This window comes from Eupeodes corollae, chromosome 1, assembly GCF_945859685.1.
Source record: "Eupeodes corollae chromosome 1, idEupCoro1.1, whole genome shotgun sequence".
Classification (NCBI taxonomy): Eukaryota; Metazoa; Arthropoda; class Insecta; order Diptera; family Syrphidae; genus Eupeodes; species Eupeodes corollae.
The window spans coordinates 294061099-294081105 of NC_079147.1; the positions used below are offsets into that span (position 1 = coordinate 294061099).

General features: G+C 37.1%; 1 protein-coding gene across 1 annotated transcript; it reads right to left on the reverse strand.

Annotated features, from left to right (window-relative positions):
• Nucleotides 1–17564: 17564 nt before the first annotated feature.
• LOC129939754 (protein FRG1 homolog) lies at nucleotides 17565–18689 on the reverse strand. Its single transcript, XM_056047876.1, has 4 exons — nucleotides 18544–18689; nucleotides 18108–18489; nucleotides 17853–18052; nucleotides 17565–17776 (listed from the first exon to the last, which is right to left on the reverse strand). Exons 1-4 carry the CDS (start codon nucleotides 18600–18602, stop codon nucleotides 17629–17631), a joined length of 789 nt encoding a protein of 262 aa, XP_055903851.1. The 5' UTR covers nucleotides 18603–18689; the 3' UTR covers nucleotides 17565–17628.
• Between the last annotated feature and the right edge of the window lie 1318 nt (nucleotides 18690–20007).

A 20007-nucleotide genomic window follows, 5' to 3' on the forward strand; every position in this document is an offset into this window, starting at 1 on the left:
TTCGGCTGTTCGATATAAGCCGGTACAGCGTCGTAAACACTGCCGCTCGAACACCCGAAACCTTTCCATCTGAAAAGGTGCAACGTTGAACCACACAGGACAACCATAAACGATCATTGGCCGTATGAGGGCCATGTAGCAAATTACCTTCACTCTGGGGTCAAGCCGACTGCTAAAAAACAGCCGTTTCGTCAGAGCGAAGGCTCCTCTGGCCCTGGTCAGAGCAGCATTTATATGTCCGTCGAAATATAAATACTGATCTAACCAGATACCGAGGTACTTCACTACACTTTTGCTCGCTAATGGCTGCCCGTGAAGATCAACGATGACCATCTTGCGCCAATTCTTGCACGTATCCCTCGTGGCCCTAGCCAACGGAGTTCGGAACAGAATTGTCTCTGACTTCTGGACATTTATTTTCAGTTTCCAGTCGTCGCAATATCGCTGAATCTTGTCGAAATCACGCTGCAAGAGAATTCTAATAACCTCAACCTTTCGGGCCGTTCTGTACGCAATTAGATCGTCGGCGTACGCAATTGCCTTTGTAAGACTACCTATCAGATCGCTGGTGTAAATGCTGAAGAGAATCGGCGAATTCACCGCTCCCTGTTGAAGACCATTTTTAATTGAGAATGTTGTGGTAGAAGTTACATTGCCACTTTTGACAACAAACTTTCTACCGTTAAGCATATCATAAAGTATATACAACAATGGCTTGCTTATTCCAAGCCTGCTCAGTTTTAGGTAAAGACCCTCTAACCATACGGTGTCAAAGGCCTTTTCCAAATCAACCAGAACAGCACCTGTGCATTGTTGTTTGGATTTATTCCATTGGATATCAGAAACGAGTTCAGAGCCCTATTAATGATCTTTTCGAAAACTTTGCTGATGGTCGGAAGAAGACTTATCGACCGAAGATTTGACGGGTTGGAGTTGTCCTTTCCCTTTTTCGGGAGAGGATGAACCACAGCGGTCTTCCAATGCACTGGATAATATGCATTATTCAGTGCATTGTTGAAGAGTGTGGTGTAAATGTCAATTGCTTCCGTCGGTAAATGTCTTAGTACAACGTTGGATATACCATCGACACCTGGTGACTTTTTGTTTTTTATTGAGTTAAAGATGAGCTGAAGCTCAACCTTCGTCACTAACAAGGGACTTGGTCCCGTTTGCTCGGCGATTATGGCATTTGCCAAGGAATCGTCATTGAACCGCATGAAACCGCGGTTCTCAGATCGCCATTGTGTCATATCGGGAACCGAAGCTTTATCAGTGACTAGGCCGTTGCCAATATAACAAAATTTATTTGAAGTCGATATCTCTTCTGGTTCTTGAGCTATGGACGACGAAAAAACGTCACGAACGTACGGACGTACGGACGTACAAACGTACGTACACAAGCACGCACAGATATCTTTCTAAAAATCTTTTATTTCGACTCTAGGGACCTTGAAACGTCGAGAAATGTCAAAATTTTCAATTTGACAAATCGGACCCATTACAATAACTTCCTATGGGATCAATCTTATAATTGATATTCATATAAAACTCCTTGTGAGTTAAGATCTTGATCTCTGAAGTTTAAAACAGACTGAATTTAACTTTACTACTGAACAATAAAAAACGTATTTAATAAAATTAATAACAATAATAAGTTTGTATTGTAAAGCATAATAAATGAAACATAATCGTAAAAGGTCTTCCATTGATTTTACATTGGATCGATTTCATACCGTAAAGATGGAATTTATGAAGTTATTAAGAACATACAGCCGCAAATGTGGGAATTCGCTGTAGAAAATTCCATGAAAAAAATGCAGTGCTGCAAGATTGGCGCTCATATGCTTCATATGTTGTTATTAGAAAACCCTATTGAACCTCTCCAAGAAAATATGGTATTAACAGCCCAAATTTTCTCCTAAAATCCTTTCCTTTTTTAACCACTTTACATATTTTAAGACACACCCAACTAATCTAATTATGGTCCATTATGTTCTATTCTCAACATTTTGCAAACATATACATATTTTAATTCTTTAAAAAAAAACGTTCGATAATTTTTTGTCGCAACTGTTCCTCAAGCCATAAACCGCATTATATATTTATAAAGAGAAATTGTGGGATACGTTTAAATTGCACTACGAGGAATTCCCCTTTTTACTATGAATGAAATGGAAATAATATTGAATTTGAATTGAATTATAGATTTTGAAAATTTTTTAAGCTTAAACGCATATCCCTTTGTCGATTTATTAACAAATGAAACGAATCGTCCGTCGTCGATCCATAAGATTATATTTCATAGGTCATTTCATTGTATGGATAATTTTTATATTCAATTTTGAGAGAAAGTGTAACAATGTTTTTTTATATTTTTATGCTTCAAAACGAAAGCGTAAAGGATGTACCAATCATAAACTGTAAGGACATTTCTTTAGTTTTTGACTTTTTATGTATGTAGATGTAGTTGATGGTTCGTAACTTGTCACATTGGGGAAAGAAAAATGTAATTTTAAATGAGACGCAATTTTCTTAATAGTTGTGACAGGTTAATTGCGTTTTTAATTAATATACCTTTACAAGGTAGAAATGTTCGTAGAAAGCGTTTTGAGAAATGTGTTTTCGAATTTCCTTAAGTTTTACATTCACCTCCTGAAACCTTGTCCCTTCTTAAGCTGTCAGAAGAACGAGATGTTTGGCGGTTAATATAAAATGTTAACATTTTTAACGATTTTTGACTTAAACGTTAAACCAACTTATGCTAAGAAAAGTAATTTTGAAATAAACATGAAGCAAGCAAAATAAAATTCTGAAAGTTTTTTCAATTTTTAAACCAAATTATGTGTTTATAGCTCATGGTTCTTTTTTCGTGTTATCCTGCAACTATATAGAAGAACTTTGGGCACTTTTGCTCAGTTTGGGTGTAGATTTATGGTTTTATTTTTTTTTTGCCGAGATGTAGGTTGTAAAGGTTGTAGCAGAAAGAAGCACGATAGCCAGAGTGGGCTTGGATGATGGGTGCTCTCCACAGCGATACTTATTTTCAGTGATGATAGGTTGGAGAGCAAAGAAAGTGTAGGTACGTAGATAGGTAGGTACCTACTTCTAAATAAGAACATCCAACATCTATCTCTAAAAACTTACCTCTTACATGCGGTTTTCTAAAGGAGGTCGTTAGAAGTGTTACCATGAAAAATGAGAAGCATCCTTGAAAGCAAAGCACAACCACAACACTAACCAACAGTAGTTAACATATATACAAAGAAAAAAAAAAGAAGACACACACCTGTGTCAGATGATAAATTAAGCCGAAGGACAGCGTGTTAATTTTTCATGCAATGTTTTATATGTGTTATGTCGCTTTTGTCTTTAAAAGGTTTAAGGTGATTAAAATTATTTTAAAAAAATAGGTAGGTATAGGTATGTTTTTGTTTTCTTCATTTGTTTATAAATATATAAAAAGGTCAAAATGGTCGCCGAACTTTATATTCAGGGACAACGTGTGCTCTGGTGCAATTAAACAAGCTCACATATAGCAGAATTATCATCCTGGAGTTTAGGTATATTATTTTTGGGAAAATGCTTGGCTTAGAGCATTATGGCTTCCGTTGGTTTTGTGTTTTTTTTTTTGGTTTTGTTCATCTGCATGGACTTAACAGAGAGGGCTTTTCCGGTAAATTGTTTTCCCTCATAGAAGTACCTACTCTCGGGATCAAAACACTACTATATTAACATAAAATACAGGCATGGCCAAAATAATAGGAACAACACTTTATTTTTGGTGATTTTGTATTTAGCATTAATTAAGGCAAATAATCTTAAACTTAATAAATACATTTTAATGGTAAATATTTTGTTTATAATTCTCAATTTGTTATTTTTAAAAAGTTACATAAATATTGTTTGATAATAAAAAAATCGTTTATAATTCTTAATTTGTTATTTTTAAAAAGTTACATAAATATTGTTTGTCAAGGTTTTGGAGTTCATTTATAAAGCTTGCCAAAAAATAGTAAAACTTGATTTCAACTTTAAAACAGCAAAATATTTCGACAAAAAAGGAAATTAACTTTATTTGTTGATATATTATTGATATTTATTTGAGAAGTTCTTAATTTTTTTTCATTTTTCTTGAGAAGTTGGTGGAACCACGTTTCAGAAAAAGTTCTCTAGCAAATAGTTTTTTAAAAAGTTTATGTCTACTCTCTTCAATCTTGCGTTCAATAGAATCGTTCTCATTTCTCGGTCAGATTCCGCTCGAGATGTTGGGAATAAAACAAAGTTCTCCTTCCTGGATATATTAAAGTCTTAAAACCGCAAAATAAATGCGGTTCTACCACAAGGTTCTGTCCTGTCTTAGACACTCTTTCTTAAGAAGTATACACGATTGGAAGGTTTGGAAGGTTTTCCAATATTGGCAAATTTTTCGCAAAACATTTTAACCAATTTTCTATCAACCAATTTTTTGTAATTTGATGTTCCTCTTAACAACTTCATCCAATTTTTAATTACTACGAAAAACAAAAGAAATGAGAAGTCATTGATTGGAAAAATAAAGAAAAAGTTATTAAAAAAATGGTTGAAAAGGACGTTTGTAGCTGGCGGCATAAGACCCGGTTATAATAAAGGAAATAGAGACTATAAGTTTGGTTAATCGAATCGAATCAAAAATGGCATCTGTTGCCTTCCGTTTTCAGAGATTGTAAATACAAAAAGAGACAGATATCTAGAGTGTCTAAAATGAGGCCAAGTCTTCGCAACAGCAGAAGGGAATATAATGGTGTGGGGACCTCATACGGTGTAGGTCCTATATTCCTTTGTAATTGTAATAACATCTTAACAAAATACGGATATAGGGATATTTTGCAAGATGTCATGTTACCGTTTTCTTAGGAACGCAGGGGCAGATGGCACTTTTGGCACTTTTAACAAAAATCCTTAATATACCGCAGGTCTTGTGAAAGATTGGTTTTGAGAGAAACAAGTATCCGTTGTCCCATGGCCAACTCAATCTCCTGATGTCAATCCTTTTGAGAACTTGTGGAAAGAGCTTAAGCGTAAGTTAGGGGGTCAATATTTCACTAATGGAAACCAATTGTGGGAAGCGGTTCAAGAGAATGGTATTCCATACCTCAGTAAACATGCCAAAAGCTAATAGTCAATGCCGCGACGACTCCAATAAGTTTTGGTTGTGATAAGATACTGAAATTATTATTAAAAACGATAATATTAGTACTGTAGGAAGACAAACCTATTATTTTGTCCAAGTGAAAAAATACTCCATCTGTATTTTGGGTCTATATTGTCTATAATTGTAATGTATTTCAAAGCCTTAAATTGTTTTTTATTTAATTAATATAAGAGTTTTTAAAATATCTACGTAAAATTAATATTTAACAAAACAAATGTGTTAAAAAATGATTTAATACAAAATTATTTATCGCACCTATTTTTTTGAAGAGCTGTGTATGTATATTTTTTAAAAGGGTTTTGAACGACCTGTTGTTTTCACTTCTAAAAAAAATTTCATATAATCTGTCATCTGTCGAGAAATTGTCTTGCAATGAGTCTACAAATTTTTAACAAAAAATTGTCTAATATTTGTATAAAATCAACAAACTGACAAAAACTGACAATTTTTAGTTGATAGAAAATTGTCAATTGTGACTTTTGAACTTTAGGTCGCTTGGACACCGTCGTTGTACGGTATTTAGTATTACCCTTTTCTAGAGTCATTTTAACGGATTACGCTCCATTAAAGTAGCCAGTGCCTAGTTGCATTCGCCCTTTCAAGCAGTATCCACCAAACTCGCTCCCCAGAAATGCTCATTAGTCATTACTATGCGGTCGGCGCAACTTCGTTTTTACTGTCAAGTACAGAGAATCGTTCTTGTGCAATATTACGCGAATGTGTACGGCTTTACCACAATCAGGAATTCAAAACCAATGTTTACCGATACCTCTTTTAAAACCTTTTAAAACCCTATCTCTATCTCTATCTATGTTTGAGTTTATTTTATTTATTTAGGGCTCACAGTGATAGAAAAATGTGTTAAAATCACCAGTAATTCTGTTTAAGGAGGTTACAAGGCAAAGTTTAAAAATTATTGAGTTCTACAATTTTTGTTTCAAATTTGTTTTGGCAAGAAAACAAAATTTAAACAATGCAATGAGCGGTTGTAATTTTTAAGAGAATTTAATTTAGTACAATTTTGTGTTGCATTTTTTCAAAGAAAATTTCAGGTCATAATAAAAAAAAGGATCTATTGAGTGCTATATGTAATAGTATCTATAATATCAGATTTTCGGAGTTTTATTTTTTACGCCGAATAATATTTTTAAAAAGGTTTTCTTGTCCTGATTTCTTGAAAGTATTTTTTAAAAATATCGCAAACTCCGCGTTCAAATGTGTCCCACCATTTTATTAACTATCCCAGTTCCTAGTATTGAGATGACTATGACCAATCTCTTGTTTTCAGGAAATTAACACACGGGTAATTGATTTTTTTTAATAGAACAATATATATTTAAAAAATTCCCTCTTGACTAAAAGAGCAAACTTGCATGGTCTAGTCACTTCACAGACACAAATTTACATTGGCTTGTGTAAACCCCTTAAGTGTTCACTTATTATAAAACTCTTTAGATCCTTATACTGCTGAAAACGATAACTTTTTCCAAATGATTTCATCCATAACAGAAATTGGACACAAGGTCATCTAAATGAAGTAATTCTTTAGTATTATATGCGGTCAGCTTTAAGTTTCAACATTGGTCTTGTGAGCTCGAGGTTTAACAATTCTAAAATTGGGCTACGAACAAACATTTTCAATTCATACCAAATAAATTAATTTTTATTTGAAAACTTAACTCAACTATAGACTGGGTGTCTGTGAATTAAAACATATCATTAGTAACAAGTTCCTCCAAGAAACTTATGAAACAGCCAGGAAACTATGCTCAAAATTCAAAGGGCAGACATTTCTATATTCTTAAAGAAATCGAAAATACGAGGCCTGTTCAAAAAGTACTCGGAATTTTCGTTTTTCAAACAAATATTTACTTATTCGTTTACATCGATGTGGTCCCCTTCAAACAAAGTAGTCCCCCCAGATATAATACACTTAGGCCAGCGTTTTTTTCCAATTTTCGAAGCACTCTTGATATTCAGTTTTCAATATGTCCTTGCGCATTCTCAACGATTCGGCCTTTATTTCCTTAATCGAGGAAAACGCCTTCCTTTCATGGGTCTCTTCATCTTTGGAAAAAGGAAAAAGTCACACGAAGCCATATCTGGTGAATATAGAGGTTGGGGCATGACTACTATGTTTTTTTCGTAAAAAATCAGCAGTTTTGGAATGAATTTTGCTGCCAATCGTTTCATGCCCAAAACATTCAAAAAAATGTTATGAGATGAGCCAATTGATATGCCAATGATTCGGCGCGCGATCATTCATAAGTCATAACCATTTGTTCCACTTTTTTCACATTTTCATCGATTATTGAAGTGCTGTGTCGACCGGAGCATTCGTCATCTTCAACGTGTTCGCGGCCATCTTGGAATCGCTTATACTACTCGTAAACACTTGTTTTTCTCATAGCAGACTCACCATAGGCTCTTTGTAACATTTTACACACTTTATTACAATTTATTTCATTTAAAACGCAAAATTTAATACAAATTCTTTGACTCTTCAATTCTTCCATTTTTTAAACAAGCGAAAATCGCCTAGCTTATAAAAACACGTCGTAACTTAGCCACTCCCACAGACAAAGTAAACAGTGAATATAAGTGTAAATTGCATCATACTTTAGTGGCATGTATACTAACACAATACAAAAACTGACCTTCGGACTCTCCAGACCCGCGACATTTAAAAATTCCGGGTACTTTCAGTTCAGACCTCGTATTGCAGGAATATTAGTCTTCACAAAGCTTCCAAACGGCTTAAACAAGGCAACCCATAATATCATAGGTTTATTCATTACTCCTAGTGAATTTCAATACTGCAGGGTATCAAAATGGATATAAATTAATCTAAGTGAGGCCATATCGTCATCAATAAAACAATTATTAATTGTATCGGATTTTCCAATAAGAGGGCTAAAAAGGTTTTTTAAATAAAACAAAAACGGCTTTGGATATCAATGAAATTCTTTATTCGTGTGAAAGAACAATTGATGCCATTATGTATGGAACTCGATTTCTTTTGCATGGCCATCACAGACACGCTAGCAGAAGTCCAGACGCTGAACCCAATTATCGACGGTTTACAAGTATAAATCGGTCTTCAGTTCTTGCGTCAATAATCTTGTAAAGATGTGGGCACGCTAGCAGAAGTCCAGACGCTGAACCCAATTATCGACGGTTTTCAAGCATAAATCGGTCTTCAGTTCTTGCGTCAATTTAATCTTATAAAGATGTGGGCCAAAAATTCGAAAAATTCTCCACAACGACATCACAAGTGAAGTGTGAGAGACATATTTGGGCTTTCTGCAACTGAAGCCTCAGCGGCAGCAATATTCTCGATACTACGGGCACTTCTTTGTCTCACTGGCACGGGAACATATTGTACTGTTCCTGTGGATTAAAATGTTTCCACTAGACGCTCAATTGTTGATCTGCTAGGACGATTATGACGACCATACATTGAACGAAGCGCTATCAACGTTAAATTGTGATAATTTCGACTCGTCGTTGGCTCGTATATCTTTCCATCATTAAATCGCAAACTTTACTGAAGAGAAATGTCAAAAGAGCGGCGAGAAATATGGCGTTGTTTGCTGTCCCTGTCACTCAGCTTTTGTATCGTTCCTGAAAAACCCTGCATAAACTCGTAAGCAATAAATGTCTCTATTATTTTGCCTGTAACTGTATGTTTCAAAGGTATTATGCACCTTCAACTGATGTGGCCGTTTTGAAGCTGGAATATATACCGACAATTAGTTGTGTTTTGTGTGCCCTAAAGATTTTTGTTAAGCATCAGATTACGTGTAGGTACTTAAGTTTTGCCTTGAGTGCCTAGCAAACATATTTGCGCATATTTGAAGGTATACCGTCTGTGTAGGATGTGTACCTCACATATATTATGTATTTTGTATTAGAATTGAATTTTCACAGGCTTGCAAGTGACATTTTTAAGGACAATAGTTTAAGGAAGTTTTATCTATATTTATAACCAATTTACAGTGAAACTAAACAACAAATTTACATTTTATTTTTATTCAATGATCCTACAAAAATATGATACTGTATATCCTTCCATATTCATAGCCATTCTAAAAAATCCTCCACAACAAAATCCAACTTTAAAAATTTCATTTGGATGTGCCTTGATGATTTCAGTCCCTTAAGTTTATCAACTTATATTTTGAAAATTATTTTTCAAAGTTTTATGTACGTTCCTATAGTTTTAAAGACTTTATCTAGTCCACATCTCTCCAATGACTCCTTATTATTTGATCCATTATGGGAGGGTGAAACCCTTTTCACAAGCAGCAAATATATGAATTAATTAACGTAAATGCAAAAATATTCGAATTCTGAAATTTGAATATTCATATACTTTTTAGAGGGTGTTTTTTTTAAATAGATTAAGATTACTATCAATATTAAATGTTAAATCTGGAGAATTTTTAAAAAAGTTCTGGGATGTAATTTATATGAAAACTATGATTTGATTATGTGGAGCTTAAATGTTTGATGGAAAATCCTGCATTTAATTCTTCCAATTCTTTAGTGACTCCTCTCTACAGGTCTATACAAAAAAACACCCTTTCAAAACGTTTGTATTTATAGCACATTCATCCATTGCTAGAAAAGAGATCACGGATTATGAAGGATAAAGTTTTTTAATTAATGTATTCTTGTCTGTGCGGGTGTATAAATAATATACGCTTAGGTTTCAGAAAATCGCGAAGTTCAAGTAAATGGAATGCAAGTATCTCATGAGGAAATGATTTTTGATAGCATGTCTGTAGCCTGTAGTTTGTAGCATACTTTTCAAACACTTGATTATTTCAAAACAGAATAAATGCATGTTTACATAATAATGTAGATAATAATATTTCTGAACTATGTTGTAGAAGTTGAATATTTGGCTATCCACTATTTCGAGAAAAAAAAGAAGAGAAATGCCTTCAAGTGCACATAATCGTAAACGAAGAACTTCGAATTGCATAAAGTTAGGTTAGCAACAAAAATTCAAGCTATAATTTAAGTTTTTACGTTTATCTGGACAACAACTTAACTTAATTTTAAGTCTATTAGTCTTGAAATATGCTCTTCTCTGATATTGTGCCATAAACTAATCCGACTCGAAGATAACGATCGTAAGCTAAATTTTGTAAATTTTTAAATCGGTGTCCCATCAGTTGAGGTTGACGGCTTGGTCTTTATTGACACTTTCTGGCCAACGGGGGTTAAAATCCAACCATTTGTTTACAAACCAAGGTTAGGTTAGGTTGAAGTGGCTGCCCATGATGGAAACGGACACACTCAGGCCAGTTTAATGGCCCATTGTGATACCACATGAATCTTGAGGCTTCCTCCTATTCTCAATGGAACCAGTTTAAGTCCCTTACAAAATGTGAGAGGATGATAATGCTGATATGATTTAGATCGTTAAAGAAAAATCCTCCTAGGTAATTCTTGCGTTGTCGAGCCAGAGCAGGGCATGTACAGAGAAGATAAAGAACTGTTTCCTCCTCTTCCTCGTCCATACAGCTTCTGCAAAAGTCATTTGAGAATACGCCTAGTCGCGTGGCGTGCTTTCCTATTAGACAGTGTCCGGTAATGACACCTATCATCGAGCTTATATATGCGATCTGCTTAGAGACAGCAAGCACCTTGAACGTTTTAAATCCAGTGTTGGATTGGCTGTACTGTACCGTTCCTGGCGAGTTCATCTGCCTTACAGTTACCTGTAATGTCCCTATGGCCCGGCACCCAGCAAAGGAGAATATTAAATTGTTGTGCCATCTCCATTAGAGATGATCGACAGTTATGGACTGTTATAGAGTTTGTAGAGACAGAGTCCAGAGATTTGATAGCAGCTTGACTATCTGAGAAAATACGGATATCAGATGTTTATATCACGTTTGACTTAAGCCAGGACAAGACTTCTTTTATCGCCAAAAATGTTCGGCTTCAACACGCTACAATGATTGGGAAGGCGGAATGAGAGACTCAATTTCTCTCGTTCAAAGTATACACCTCCACCAACTCCTTCTTTTGGTTTTAAACCATCTGTATAAAAATGGATTGACTCGTCTTGCAGGAATGCCCTATGCTCCCAAAAAGATCTGGAAGGTATAGAAATCTAGAAGTTTCTGTTGAATTGCAGTTGGTGGATGGTGTAGTCAGTGTGATTTGGAATTGATTCTAAATACCTAAGAATTACGGAGTGGCCAATGTTGTTGTTGATACCCGCTATCCGTGATAGCCACATCTTTGTTTATATTCGAATTTTGATGGATTCGAAACCATAATTTATAGAGCCATTGGTCAGGGGTAAAGGAGCCAAAGATTCTTTATTGAGTACCACAATAGCACTCCTATAAAGACCCTTGACTTCTTCTAGCTTGGCGATCTTCCAGTTATGCGTCGGCAGGGATGGATTACAAACCTTGATCTTTTGAATGTCCTGTTAAGGAGGTTCGATTGGAATCCAAATAAAGGTTCTAGGTCTGCTAGGAATGTTTTTCCCCTGGATAAATTTCACCAAACCGGCTGCCAGCAAGCTTATACAAGTCACAAGACCTCTGATCGCCACAAACCATGAGTTTGACATGACCATGATGCCAATCCCCATCGTTTATGGAAGGAAGTGGTCCTGAAAGCTCTTATAATGCTTAAAAAGCCACCCGAGAGCTTAACCTTGAGCAGCTGCCAACATTCAGCCGATACGGTGCCATCATCATCGCTTCTGTCAATGAACGCAACTACGACTTTGCCCTTCGTGACGTCACTGAAACTGGCTTGTTTTCTAATGAGATTTAGGGGAGTGCTAGTGTTGTGCACAAGAGGCCGTTTTGGTGTAGATATGGCCTCTCAAGAGACCTTTCGCGTTTAGACATAAAGTCTTTACTGGTCCTTGCTGCAGCAAGAACACTGTTTGCCCATTCAACGAGAGCGGTAGCCTCCAATAATTCACGAGAGGCCTTTAGGATTTTCGCAGCTTGCCGCCTATCTCTATATAGGCTTTTTGAGAGTTTCCCTTTTCCATTTCTGGATGTACTCTCATTAGTAGTGGTAGGGCCATTATTCGCAACCCTGCCACTACTGGAATCAGGTATCGCTACCTTCCTACTCTCGTTGCTACCAACAGCAGAGGAGGTACCATGGAATGCCACTACTTCCTTCTCTGTCTTGGCCGCAGGAGATACGGCAACAGGCTTTAACGCCAAACTGCCGCCTGGTATTGAAGAGATACCGGTCTTATCATTTTTTTTTGTTGTTGTTTTTCATTTTTGGTCCCACGCGTTGTGAAGAATGAGAGGTCCGTCTGTACAGAGATACGCATATACAGATAAGGCTAGTTAATCCGGAGGTCGCCAGATACTCCGTTAGAGACTGGGCTATTTTTGAATTGGGTCCCCAGCCAGGCTGATCATCGGCACCTGTCGTTTAGCACCTTAGATCCAGCCTAATAAGGATAAGGGGTGGTTGGAGAAGAAGAAGAACAGATAGAATGTGGAGTTAGTTGATGTTAGGAACATCATTCTGATATGTGAGGAAAAGATTAGGACTCGGTACAAGCAATTTAGCTAGGTTACCTAGAGTGAGAAGGAGCATCGGAGAGAGGAGCGCTGTCTAGCTTTTTCGCCATTACAACGTGGGAGGTGGGATAGGAGTTGGTGACATAAACTTTGGCTTGTATGCCTTGCTTATGTGGAAAGGGGTGATGATGCTGGGAAAGTAGACTGATAAGAACGTCATTTAGTTTCAGGACTCATCTGGAGAAGATTCTCGAGAATCATTGACCTTACTCAGCTTCTACAACTTGACAAGTTTGACGTTCAAATTTGAAGAAATTACAAACCAAAAAGCTTATCAATGTTAAAAGCTCCAATAACAATGACTTAATATCAATAAATCCTAATAAGCTAAACGTGAACATTTCGTCGTTAACAATTTTCATTTAAATAATGGTAATGGTCTTCGAACAAAAATAGTCGATCTTTTTAATAACTCTTGCCACATGAATTATGGCGTTATTGTTGTTGTAAAATCTTGGCTGTACAATGCAATTGCTTCTACTGATCTTTTTGATTGTAAACTTTGTAACGTTTACCGTCGTGATCGCTGCAGTTCTTCAAAGGAACGTGGAGGTGGAATAATTATAGCTGTCCGACAAGATCTATCTATTAATCAATCCAGATACCATACCCGGAGGGTAACTCCTTAAATGAGTTGCGATTTACTTGCTTATGTCCCTTGCCTGTTAAGTCTGTTGGAGGCCCCTTAAGCATAGAGGCATAGGGCCTCTACTACGCCTACGCGCCAACGTGTTCAATTTCCGGAAATATTTTTCAGCTCCCTCCAACTCTTGCCTAGTGACGCTGATTCCTCCTCGACTGTACTGCGCCATGTTCTTTTCGGTCGTCCAGCTCTTCTTCCTTTATATGTAAGCTCGCTTTGGCCAGGAAATTCTTAGCTTCCTTGTAATAGCTGAAGTAACCTTCCAGGTGCTAGAAGTACAGATTCGATATTTGTGTGAAACAGTCGTAGCTTTTTCCTTAAGCTGATAGAGTTATTCCTCCAAATTTTCGACAACATATCGAATGCATTTTGCTTTGCCGATTCTGCAGATGACGTCTTGTTCGGTTCCGCCTTCGATTGAGATAATATTGAAAGCTCTCCTGTTTTTCAACGGGTGTGAGAAAATATGTATTTGAGAGGATGGCCGGGTTCCGAGGCTGTATGAGTATGAGAGTAAGCAACATCGTCAAAGTCCATTGGATCCCTCCGCTACCTGACAAAGCTTGACGCCATCACCAGCAAAAACAATATCGGCGACAGAATACTGCCCTGTCTGACTCCTCTATGGATTTCAAATTCCTCTGATAACCTACCATCGTACAGAACGTGACACTTGGATCCATCATATGTTGCTTTCATAATAGAAATTAGTTTTTCTAGGATACCTCTCCTCCGCAAAACTAACCAGATGTACTCCCTGTTGACGCTATCAAAGGCCTTCTCGAAGTCGATGAACAGCAGGTGTATTGGTGCTCAACACACTGCTCAATAATGATCCGCAGGGTGATCAGTAGGATCCATGGCAGAATCCCGCTTGTTCGGCATCGAGTGGCCTCAAGGTGTTCTCTGATGCGGCAGGTAAAAAGCAAATTTTTGCACTTTGTAAGATCTCCTTTTTTTTAGCTTGACGATTATTCATTTCTTCCACTAATCGGGGAAGCTTTTGAAGTCCAGGCTTCTTTTGTAGGATCATGGAGCAGTTTACTAGATTACGTTGGCGCTGCTTCTACAAACTCTGCGGAATTTCCATCGAGTCCTACCGCTTTGTGGTGCTAATTCGGGGATTAGTTTTGTTCGGGCTCTTTAGTAGACATCGGCTGCACGTTGTTTGCAAACACTCCGCTTAACACTCAGAAAAAGTGTTCTTTCCACTTTCTGACTTGTTCTACCGTCTTTTTCTTTCACCAGGTCTTTGTTCTTTGTTTATTCTGTAAACGGTCCTACTGTCGCACCTGTTTGTAGTACCTTCTGCTTCGACACGGCCGGCGCGGCGCACACTCTTTTTCATGTGGTACGAGGATTCCAGCTCCTTTATTTCTTCCCCTTGAGCAGCAGTTATTCGAGCTCTTTACTGTTTGCGTTTGTTGATTCTTGCCAAAGATTCTTTTGAAAGCCAGGTGTTGTTGCTTCCTTCTTTCCTACCGACTATTCTGTTAGCACTTGAAACGAAAAAACATTTTTCACAGCATTCAATTGGTGTTCGATGTCGTCTTGTACTGGCTGCTGATTGTTCTCATTTCGTGAGACAGGAGGTCCCTGAACTGCTGACGGGTCGTGAGATCCTTTAAGGTAGCGATGTTGAATTTGGGGCTGGTGTTATTGTGTTCGATCTTCGAAGTGTAGCTCTACACAATCTTTGGGTGCCTATCATTAAGTGGTGGTCACGGGCAAGGTCAGCGCCTCTTCTATTTCGGACATTTAAGATACTGCTTCTAAAGTCTCGACTAATCGCAAAGTGGGCAATTTGGTTGGAAGACACTTGCCTGTCCGTCGACAAGGCTTATTGTATGACACAGTTTGTGTTCAAACATAGTGCCACTAATTACAAGGCCATTGGATTTGTAGAAGTCAAGGAACCCATTACCATTGTAATTGCAACCTTGCTTTAATAAGCCAACTCCAGCTTCTCGAGCGCTTCCGGGAGCGTGACAAGAGTAGAGCAGAATAGTGTTACGCGTCGGTGACTTGTATTTGCTCTATCCCAACTATCGCACTTCGCTTAACCCTTAGATATCTATCCTGTTCTCTCTCTAATTGGAGGAATCTGACATTTTGTGGACCTTCACTCCAGAATTGTCCTCACATTCCAGAAACCAATTTTTGTCCGGGTACAAAAGGGCAGGTTCAGGCGACATAAGGGACTTGAAAGTAAGCAAGTTTTTAGTATCTGATTGGCCAGCTGCCAAAAAAGGACTTCCAATTAAGGCAAGTAAAGTCAACTTATTTCAAAATGACAACTGATCATGTTTTTTCATTCAAGTGAAAGCTGAGCTTTACTACTCTATAACTTATTTATTTTTTGCACAATTCCATTTAATGTTTTCTGGAAAAGGGTTCCTTTTCAATTTAAAAAAGGAATAAGAATTATTTCTTTACAATACAAAAGACAAATCGTAATCGACATGTAGCTTGTCTGAGGAGTGTTTTTTAGACAATAAATTGTTTGGACTATGAACTTAAAGTAAAAATTTGTGAAGTAAAGTTCTGAAATTGAAATTCATGACACTTGGAAACCTAACTAGTTGCCTTTGTCAAAATGTACGTTCAAAGAATGAAGTTGACTGCAAATGAATTCCCTTATGTTGCCTGAACCTGCCCAATGTTTTAGCTATAGTTCTATCACCTATCATTTTCACAGCCCTTTTTTAATTTCTATCCAATAGACTTAAACTTGTTTTTGAGGCACCAACCCAGATATTCGAGTTATATTCAAGCTTTGGACGAATGAAGGCTTTGTAAATTAGAGCCAGATCAGAAGGGGTGAAAAATGTCTTGCACCGTCGGAGAAATCCTAAGCACTTAAAAGCGTTTTTGGTGATATCGAATATGTGATAGACATACCGAGTACTGACAGTTGATTAGTTTCTTGGATGTAAGTGCCACTCATAGATAGCGGCATCGGGGGTATGTTTTCGAAGCATTAAATTCTACACGGTTTCTGACTCCCCATTGCTGTCAAGATCAGAATTTAATAAGTTTATCATACGCTGCCGTTGAAATTCCACATCCCAAGGACAAGGCTGTGAATCTAGAAACGAATATGAAAAACTGAGGGTACTGTCGTCGGCGAAATAGTTTAATGGATTAGAAGTGGCAGACATAAGACCATTTATGAATATAAGGAAGAGAGTCATAGACAAAACGAAGCCCTGGGGGACACCAGCATTTTTTTATGGATTTCATCTTGAATTGAGCGGTTCGAAAGAAAATATCTATTCCAACGAAGAAGAGATTCGTCAATACCAAAAGCACGCATTTTCGATAAGAGAGCATTTTGCAATTATCTTACTTTCTCCAAAACGATGTAAATGTTTGTTCCAACGTACGGTGGATCACCAGTGGACCTATTGCTACGAAAGCCATACTGCCGGTCATTAAGAAGCTTTCGTTCTTCGAAATATTTTTTAAGCTGATAAATAATCAGCGTTTCCATGACCTTAAAAACAAGGGACGTGAGTTCTATTGGACGATAATTGGATTGAAAGGAGGATTCGCTTTTTTTAGGGACAGGCTGGACAAATGCCATCCGCTCGGAAAGAGACCTGTAGAGTAGGAAAGATGGAAAAGTTTACGCAGTGGTTGGGGAGATAATATCCGGGCCAGCGGATTTGTGTATGTCGAGGTCTTTCAGTTCTCTTGCAACTGCAGGAGTGCGAAAGAAGATTCATCTAAATTGTCATGACACTTTCCGGTAGCGTCGAATTAATAGCAAACTATGCCGCAAGCAAATTGGCTTTATCGATCGAGCTTACGTAGGGAGTGTCTTTATAACCGACTTGAAAAAGTTCAGACACGTTTCACTAAATATATAATCCAACAAATGCGATATGTCCAGAATATAAGAGTGGGTGCCAATTACTTGCCATAAAATCGAAAATGCCGTCGAAAAGTACATATTGTAATGGTCATTAGACTTCTCTGTAATAACATAAAATGTCAATCACTTCTTGCACTAGTTCCTTAGGTTCCATCTAGAATACTGAGTTTATATTTCAAAGAAAACAGATTTGGCTGTAATGAGCATTTATCCATGGTCCATTGTTTTGTATGTCTTAATCGTAAAAAGAAAAAATCTTACTGCTTTAATTTTACTTTCGGACTTATTTTTATTTTATTCAAATATAAAAACTTTAATTGATTTCTTTTTATTTACAATATCTGTCAGCTTTCATTTTACTCCTTCGATCGAGAAGTGCTTCGTGCAGGGTACCAGATTCTTTAGCGCTTTCCAACTCTTTGATATCGGTTTTGTTTATTCTCAACTTTTTATCTTGGAATTTCTGGAATTTTTTCCTAGAGTATTGAAAGAAAGAAGAAACTTAAGTTTTGTTTTTCTTTAATTTTCGTACGTTAAATCTTCTACACTTACACATAATTCTTTTCGACTTCGTTCAAATCTCCTTTTTCCTCCTTTGGACCTTCGTCGACAACTAATTGTTTTGGGGCATTGCAACGAATTACAGTGACTTCCATTTCTCCGACTTTCTTTCTCAAAGCCACACAAGCGTCGTCTTCTGGATCGATGGACATGAAGTGTCCCGTTTCACTTAATAGAGCCATTTTGCCGTCCTAGTTACAGAAACTTTTGAGTGAAAGGACTTTTCGAGTGGTGTTTTTGACTTACCTCAAAAATAGGTTCCCATTGTTCCATACTACCGACTGCATCTGATCTTCCCGTCACAACACCATCCTTTTCGATTTTCAAATACTTCCCATAACCCGACTTAAAGGCTACTTTTGTGTCATTGATTGGAAAAGCTGTGAAAATCTCCTCAGGATCTGGTCCTTCGCCATCGTTGTGCGGAGCTCCTAGAGTGAACAAACCATTGTCCATGGCACGAACGTATGCTCGTTCACCAAACTGAATTCCTACAGTTCCAGTGATGTCTGCAAGAGCCTTTGCTTTCCACCATCCACCGTTTTTCAGGGCATCTTCATCGACTTCAATTTTGCGTTGTTTTTCTTGCTTGTGTTCTTTGTCCTTCTTTTTTCGCTTTTTGGTTTGTCTAGAGAAATTGAGAGGTTAAATGAAGAAATTATAAGTCATTTGTGGTATTAACTTGGTCTTTTCTCCTTTAAGGACGAGTTTTCCTATGCGAACACCTTCATATTCAGACATTTTAAGTAAAAAATTAGGATTTTATTAAAATAGTAAAATTCCTTCTAAAATTTGTGTTTTTATTTTCATTGAAATTTGAAATGTCAAACAAAATTTGGGAAGAGATCAGAAAATAAATCTAAAGCAGTAACGTTATATAAAATTAAAAACTACCTTATCTACAGATGATGGCAAACAGAGATGTTGAGATACATAATAGGTCTGTTCCAAACCTAACTAAAGGGTCAGTATTTGACGTGTGGTTTTCATGAAGAAATGGAACGATGCGGCCAAAAGAGTTAAGCTTTTTTATGAAGATAAGGGCTTACCATTATATTTTAAAAATTATTCTGGCCAAGTGGCCCGGTTTTTGGCCAAGAAGCCCCACTTTTTACTTTATGTCATCAATAACACGCCGAATTTCTGATTTCAAGTTTTCAGTTGCCTCAGGCTCATCTGCATAGACAAGAAATTTTGCATAACCCGACAAAAAAAGTTCAGAGGTGTTAAATCGCCCGATCTTTGAAGCTACGCTATAAGCTTACTACGCGAAAAATGAGCTCACCAAAAGTTTCCTTCAATAAATATGGTAACAAATTTGCAAATGTTGTTCAGCAGTAAATCTATTCATTATGAAATGGCAAACCAAATCATAAATGAAGAGACAGCCGTCAGGAAAACCGACTCTAAAGGAGTACAAACGCAAGTAACCAAACTTGATGACAGCATATTTGTGTTGCTTCGCAACCCATAAAATGTCGATGCATTACTTTCCTATGAAAACTTCTCAACATTTGAAGGCCACGGGAAAGTAAATCATCAACATTTTGTAAGTACAGAGTCCGGCAAAAAGATCTCTCATATTTTAAAAGTGAACACCGTGAAATGTGTGCTGTGGCTCCATCTTGTTGGAACCAGACTTCTTTGTTGTTCCTAGTAAACTGATTTAAGTTTGGTTGGAGGAAGGTCTCAATCATGTAACAGTAGCGATCCGCATTAACTGTAACTTTCCTCTACGACAAATGCGCGATGCTCACCGCGCCACGCCATTATGATTACTAAAAACGGCACGTAGACCTCTATCTATCTACACCCGGAATACCATTTTATCTATAAATAGCTTTAAGTATAAACGTCTAAAAATACGGGATGTTTTTTTGCAGGACCCTGTATTTACCTTAAAACTAGGCATACGAAGGCAAGAGACTTAGATGTTCTGCCAGTCGTAGTTGACAGTTTTAATAATAAAGTTGATTCAAAATTCAAACGTAAACAATTCTATTATTTAACTCGCGTCTAAAAAATACACCCGTCACAATAATTATAATGCATGATTTCAATGGGCTATTAGCGAGTAACTACATCATTGGCCTACTAGATAGAGACTTCTGGAAGTCATATCATTCATTCCTTCACGCCCTTCATG